The sequence below is a fragment of the Diplotaxodon limnothrissa genome, linkage group LG14 (assembly GCF_057381915.1).
Source record: "Diplotaxodon limnothrissa isolate DT_005_m linkage group LG14, D_limnothrissa_male_GT1.1, whole genome shotgun sequence".
NCBI lineage: Eukaryota > Metazoa > Chordata > Actinopteri > Cichliformes > Cichlidae > Diplotaxodon > Diplotaxodon limnothrissa.
The window spans coordinates 11489733-11497612 of NC_140609.1; the positions used below are offsets into that span (position 1 = coordinate 11489733).

The 7880-nt window shown below is 38.9% G+C and overlaps 1 protein-coding gene across 1 annotated transcript; it reads left to right on the top strand.

The window, feature by feature from the left end:
• Nucleotides 1–1564: 1564 nt before the first annotated feature.
• Nucleotides 1565–4020, top strand: LOC146618488 (uncharacterized). The gene is made up of 4 exons (XM_085370766.1): nucleotides 1565–2074; nucleotides 2448–2615; nucleotides 3007–3102; nucleotides 3670–4020. The coding sequence occupies exons 1-4, from the start codon at nucleotides 1565–1567 to the stop codon at nucleotides 3985–3987; spliced, it is 1092 nt and encodes a 363-aa protein (XP_085226892.1). The 3' UTR covers nucleotides 3988–4020.
• Nucleotides 4021–7880: the final 3860 nt, after the last annotated feature.

A 7880-nucleotide genomic window follows, 5' to 3' on the forward strand; every position in this document is an offset into this window, starting at 1 on the left:
GAGCTTTGCTTTAAAGAAAAGCATTGGTGGTAATGGCCATGAAAATGCCACATTGCTTAGACTGCTCCCTTTGATTATTGGAAATGCTGTTCCTGAAGAGGATGGGATATGGACTGTGCTAATGGACTTAAAAGAGGTAGTAGAGTTATCACTGTCTTCAGAATTCACAGAGGAGTCCATCCAGTATTTACAGTCGAAGATCCAAGATCATAGACAGATGCTGAAAGAAGCCTTTCCAGATTTCAAACTCCGTCCTAAGCATCACTACATTGAACACTATCCTGACCTTATACGTCTTTTTGGGCCCCTTGTACACTTGTGGACAATGAGGTTTGAGGGAAAACACAGTTTTTTCAAGAGAGTTGTACACGATACACAAAACTTTAAAAATGTGTTAAAAACACTCGCCGACAGGCATCAGTACATGGTAGCATTTCATCTCAGTGCCTCAGGATTCTTCAGACCTCACCAGCAAGCATCAAATGTCTCCTCTGTACTGGTATCAATGCTTCCAGATGTTGCAAAGACATATGTTAAACAAATAACAGCAAGCAATGTTATTTACAGCACATCAAAGATCTGCATTGATGGAACTGATTATAATGTAGGAATGTTTTTGTCTGTTGGACAAGAGGGAGGACTGCCTAAGTTCTGTAGAATTGAACAGGTTCTCCTGGTTAATAGTAGTGTTGTCTTTCTTTGCCAAAGGCACATATCGCACTACATTGAACACCTGAGATCTTACGAACTTTTCCCAAATAATCTGGCTGTTCACACCCCATCAGAGCTAAATGACAAAACACCTCTCTGTGCTTACAATGTAGATGGAAGATTGCTCTTGACACCAAAACGTTTCATATTATTACATTGAAGATTTATTGAAGCAGGTTAACAGCTGACTTCAACATTCTCTTGGAGCTGTGCTGGGCAGTGGGTCCATGAATAAACTGCCTCACTCCAGCAGGTGTCCTTCCATACTTCCCATCGTTCAAGTGAGGCTATGGACTTGTGTACATTGTTTGTATCACGTTTACTCTCCATAAAAATTAATGTTTGTTCTTTTTTTTCCCTTTTTCTTTTTTTTTCTTCCCCTAGGAACCAAAAGATGGCTGCTGCCCAGAAGCATGTGCTGCGTGTGTATGTTGAACAAGACACCGCCCTGAAACTTACTCTACTTGAGCGACCAAAGTCAGTGGAGGAGCTGAAAGAAATAATTCAAGAGAGGTTCAAGCCAAGACTGGATGGGGACTTTAGCCTTCACTATGAGGATCCGGACTTTGATGGTGATCTTTGTCTCCTTGTGGACATCCAGGAGTTACCAGAGAAGGGCACATTAAGAGTTGTCAGACCTGAAAGCGACACCTTCTCTACTGCATCTTCTGACACAGACATACTCCCACATGTACCTGCGATACAGCGCCAGAAGAGTTGGCCTGATGAATTTGTTGTTCCTAGTTTTGGTTATGAAATGGATCATATACTAGAAGAAGGAAATCGAGTTTATGAAGAATCAGGAAAATTGCTGAAGTTAAAGAGATCACAGAAGAGTGAAATCCTTAGAAAAATGGCAGAAACAATCTACAGTTTTAAAGCATACGCACATGACAAGGAATTGGCAATGGCTGCTCAAGCTTTGATTAGAGCTCATCCATGTCTCAGAATGACAGCTGGTGAAGACGGGGCGTTGGGATGGAAACGCCACATGGGGTACAAGCTTGCATCTTACCGTAACAATCTGGCCAAAGCTGGGGTTGCAGAAGTAGCCATCAACACAGGGAGGCGGAGCCGAAACAACCCCAACAATGATCACCCCCATCAAAACATAAAGAAAGCTCGAAAAGCTGAGGTCAACTACATCACTAACCTACCGAAGGATCAAACCCCAGCCTCTCTGGAAAAAATGAGAGAACAGATCATGCATGAAGTCGAAAAGACTGAGAGAAACTACTTGGTCATAGGCAAGCTCATGGACACAACCTATGCCCTACGTCGCCAAGAAATTGTTGGAGCTGTTGTAGCTCCACGAGTGAGAGACGTCGTGGACAGATGGCCAGCCCTACTTATAGAGTCACAGGTAAAATAAAATTAAAAGTGTGTGTGTGTGTGTATATGTCTGTCTGTCTCTTTACTGTTCTCCCAGTTTTTAAAAGTCTAGATTTTCAAACAATTTACCAAAAAGCAAATGGCAGATGTAAAATGACAACACATCACTGTGATGTTTTTTTTTCTTTTTTTCCCCATTCATAGTAAACAAAGTCTCTAGAAGTTTATTTATTAAAATTTCCTTTAGATAACATTACAAAGAATGACGAATAACTTTCTATTTTGGCCTTGGTTCTGATTAGAATTTCTCTGGTTTTGCTAACCTGAGAACTTTTTAAAATACATTCACAATTCTGTTCCTAATTCATCTTTGTTCATTTCTGTGTATTTCTGTTCATGTACAGGTGGTGGCAGAGTTCCACCGAATCAACAATGTTAACCTGCGCACTCAATTCTACAAGGAGCTGGACAGACACACCCCTAGACTCATCACTTTGTTCCGAGACAAGGCCATCAAGACTGGCAAGATTGCAGAGGAGCTAGCAAAGCTCATGAGAATTTATGACATTCGGGTAAATTTTTCATTTCACATGATTCAGGATTACATTAACCGATGGTTTGTACACAGCTGTAAGAAGCCATAGTGTCAATTGCTTCAACTGTGCTCCGAGATTAAGTGATTATGCCATGGATACAAGGTTGTCATTTTAGGAGAAGGACATCTTGACAAAATCTATCCTATCAAAATATCCAAAAAAATCCAAAATACAGAATTTACCATCTATGGCTAGGGTAGGGTAGGGTAGGGTTACCCTTCTAGATTGACAAGTTTAGCCCGTTACACAAAAAGTTTGGACACCCCTGATCTATAACAATGACAATCAGAACATGGCTATCCAACACTTTGTTTTTACTCTGCATTTGTGTAAATACTATTCTAATAGATATTGTATGTTCATCTAGGAACAGCATGATGTAAATACAAGACGGGCCCTCGTCCTTCGTGCACTTCCTGTGTACCTGCGTGAAGATGCCTCCATGTTATTCAGGACTTGTGATGTAAGTGTACTGGCCTCAGCATCAACCCCTTTGCCTAGCTGTTCAGTCAAACATATGACATCGCTCAGAACTCAAGGAGAACCAGGGTGTATATCAGGAAGGAGGTTCAACACAGTCCTCATCTGACTTGTTTTCTCCCATATATCAACTATTGTTGAATAAGATTGCAAGAAGATTGTTACGCATAAACCAGAAAACATGAAAATAGTTGAAAGATTATTATACAAAAAAAATCTGCAGATAAAAACTATCTCCCTTTTAAAATTCAAGTGTTCTATTTTTTTGGAGGTGCCATGTTGTGGTCAGAGAAATGTTTGGTAAATAACAAAAACAAAAATCTTGGCATATATTTATTATTGAAAACATTTATTTAAACATATGTTTTGAAGTCAAACCGAAATTAAGATTATTGTAATGCATCATGATGTATCGCCATATCAAATTAAATCGTTGACATTATAATCCTAAAAGAAACGTGTGACTTATGAAGATTCACACCTCTAATCAATAGCATGATTTGTGTCCTTGTGGGGCTGAACTCATTCTTGTATTATTTTTGTTTTGCAGTCAGCAGATGGTCCAGACCTCACTGACACTCCTGTGGCTCTGCTGACAGTTGTCACGGATGACACTACTGATTCGGCCCTCTTCAGTCCCGAAAGCATCTGCATTGTCATTGAGGATGAAATACTTGTGAATGGTCCCACAAATCTGGCTGAGTCATTTCTCCTGCTCTTTGGGTACATCTATGCACTAGACCTACAATACCCAAAGAAACTTGAGCTTACATTCACATTTATCCAGAAGGTTGTGATGTGCCTTGAGGACAACAAACCACTGAAAGGGCGTCTACTGACGCTGAAGAATGATTTGTTCAATGAGTGAATCACTCAGAATGGACTACTTGTTGAGCTGAGTATTGAGGAAGCTTTTTTTTGTTTGTTTTTTTTCCTAATCATTGGGCTTTTCTACTTCTAATTTAAAGTGAATGACTGCTCATTTTGTGGACTATTCATGTTTAACGTTGTGTTGCCTAATACCTCAATGCACTACCTGATGTTTGTTCCCAGTTATGTACAGTTGTGTAAACCAGTACATGGATGCCTCATTTCTCCTGCTTTTTGGGTAGTTCTGTGCACTAGACCTACAATACGCAGACTCTCGAGCTTTTATTCACATGTATCCAGAAGGTTGTGACCCTTGGAGTCTTTTTCTCTTGTTTTATTTATGAAGCACTTTTTTATGAGTGAGCTCTGTTGTTTGTGCCTTTTTTAAAAGCACATTGTGTTTAATAAAAAGTTGTTAAATTGTTAGTGTTGTTACTTTCATGTTTTCTAACACTTTTAGCTGATTATAATTTACTGGGCAAATAGTTCAGAATTATTTGTAAGTGTATTTCCCACAGTATTTTAAAAATCTTGAAGATTAAGTGTTATTTCCCATATTATAAGTTAGAAAATATGAAAAAGTTTGAGTTCATTTCCCACATCATATGAGTTGCAATATGTAAAATATTTTGAGTGTATTTCCCACCTTAATTAAGTTGAAACATATTGAACATTTTGAGTTTATTACTCCCTAATTATAAGTTGAGGAATATCAACATTTATGAGTTAACATTGAGGTAATTTAAGGCAACTGCAACTACAATTTTTATTTTAGTTAAACTTAAAACTTTTAAAAACATCACTAGAAAATTGTTGTGTAATCTGTTACACAACAATTTTTGAGTTCTGTGAACTTATTAGGTTTTACAGTGTACTTTGTGCCGTCAAAATTGTATTTTGTGGCCACAGATAAGTATTTCGTGGGCTCGTTATACTATTTCGAGTAGTATTTTGTGGCCACAATTTATTTATTTTTGGACCAAGTCATCAGAGGGGCTCCGTACCAATCACATCTTGATTGCTTGATCTAAAATCCAGTCTGGTCGTGTACAGATGCAAAATTAGAGGGAGGAAAATCATCTATGGACCGTTACTGAGACAGTCACACTGTTCTGATTCACTGAGTATTCCTTCTAACCTGTTAAATCTAATTGTGTGCGATAATCAGTTCGTAGATGTAATTGTCTCAGACTGAACACAAATGTTGAGGATTATTAGATTTAATTCTTTTTACTAAGTGGAGAAACTAAATGAGAAACCACTAAATGTGGTGAAAATCAATTATAATTTACACTTAAGCAGCTGGGCTTGTTAAATGGAGACCAAGGAAGTGGAAAAGACTTCATGTAAAAGAAATGCTCCGTGGAAGATAAATAGTTGTACAGTGAATGGAACAGCTGAACTACTTTCAATGCCAAATTCTTTTAACTCACACTAAGGCTTTGATTAGCCAGCCTGCACAAGTGAGCTGATGAACATTTCTTCTGCATCTTCTTGTCTGTGCTCTGAAAAGCCAGTCAGAGATGAGGTCAGTGTTCACATCTAATCAAGTCTGAGGCCTATGAGTGTAAGGAAGCACTGCAGTGACATCCTCACAGATTACCTCAGAAAAGAAATATCGACTCTGCTAACTCTTTTTTCCACTTGCGCACACAGCTTGGAAAATGACTCCAATATGAGGCAATTGGAATATACAATTCCAATATAGAATGTGGTTAAAGATGGAGGATGGCAAGAGAAGGCTTTGAAAGTGAGAAGTAAGTGAGAGCACTTAATAACCTACAGAGAATGAATTTAATGGAGAGGTAGTGATGGGAATCCTAAGGATATGTCTTTCTCTTCACTATAAATCACCAAGTCTCTTTAACAACTCGCTGCTTTTAGCACAATATTCAATGAAGTCATAAACAAAGCAAAGGAGCTCAGTCGGAATTCAGTTGCAAACCTTACTGTTTAGTAATATAATATTAAAGTAATGTAAATGAGACAATGCATTATGTAAACAGACTTCTGCATACCTGGTCCACAACTGTCATCTGCATTTGTCAATCCTTTAAAATTAAATACCAGCATACTGTGTAGACCAGGGGTGCCCAATCCCGGTCCTCGAGAGCTACCGTCCTGCAGCTTTTAGATGCATCCCTACTCCAACACAGCTGAATCAAATGGTTTGATTACCTCTTCAGCATGCCATCGTGTTTGGCAAAGGCCTGATAACAAGCCATTCATTTGATTCAGCTGTGTTGGAGTAGGGATGCATCTAAAAGCTGCAGGACGGTAGCTCTCGAGGACCGGGATTGGGCACCCCTGGTGTAGACCTTTTAAATAACTTTGATATTCTGCACGTTGGCCCTGTGACAGATTAGCGACCCTGCCTCTAGGATAGGCTTCAGCTCCTCCCTGAACTGGATAAGAAAAGAAAGTGGATGGATATATTCAGCACACTTTGATATCCACCAAAAGCCAACATGCATGTAAACATTGCCATCCAAAAGGGCAAGTTAATGATGAAATTCAAACAAGCTTAAAGCTCTTCCATCTAACACTGAAACACTGAAAAATATGAATAATTTGGACAAATGAAAACAGATTATTTAGCAGCGCAAACATGATATATTTAAACTGAGGCCCTGTTCTTCCTTTCATCTCATTTTATTTACTGTAATGGAGCAAAGATTAAGAGAATCACGAGTCCAAATCAATATAAGAGGTTACATAAGATGATAATGATGACTAATGACTTGGGGTAATGTGTGGCTCACAAATACATCTTCAGCATGCAAAACGTATGGCTCAGTAAATAAATATGTTAATCTCCACATTAGCATTGTGAATTTTTAATAGCCACAAATCATGTGTGGTTTATTGTACATGTGGCTCTAACTCAATGCTAAACTCTCTTTAAACCAAAGGACATTTGCATGTCTCATCTGAAAAATATCCTTGGATATTGTTAATGTTAATGTGAAGAGGCTATCTGTACTAGTAGGTCACACAATGGATGCTTTCGTCACATAAACAAAGTTTACACTAATGTAACTGAGCCAGTTCTTAAGTGATATCAAGTCACTGCACTGAACAAATAATCATTTTTAAAATGAAAACATTTGAATCACAGAACATCAGTTTGCTTTTTAGCATCCCAAGTCAATTAACAGCAGTTAGCGGCAATGATGATTTCTTACAGGAGTCAGCAGTTTAAGTTTGCTTAGTAAATAGCCGATTATTAATCAGTAATCATGCACTACTTACAAACATAGTCTTTCAGAGACATGAGGTATTAACACTGCTGCTTGAAGCTAATCTTTTAAATCTTGTATGTGTTTTTTGTTGTTTTTGTTTTATTTTCCATCTGTGAAGCTTCCACCCACAAGGCATCATGACACTGGTCGACTATGCTTGCAGGGTTTATTTACATCATCCACGTTTCTATCACTCTGCTCATTTGTATGTCAGACTCAAAGGAGAAGAATAATGTTTTCATTATATCATGCCGACAAGAGACACGCAAAAGAGGCCCGTCCCACCAAAACTGTAAAAGATTAATCTTCTTTCAACTTTCAGTGAAATGGTAAATGGCCTGTATTTGTATAGCGCTAGTCCCTAAGGACCCCAAAGCACTTTACACGTTCAGTCATCCACACATTCACACACACATTCACACACTGGTGATGGCAGCTACATTGTAGCCACAGCCACCCTGGGGCGCACTGACAGAGGCGAGGCTGCTGGACACTGGTACCACTGACCACCACCAGTAGGCAACGGGTGAAGTGTCTTGCCCAAGGACACAACGACCGAGACTGTCCAAGCTGGGGCTCGAACCGGCAACCTTCCGATTACAAGACGAACTACCAACTCTTGAGCCACGGTAGTTAAATGCTTGTTGGG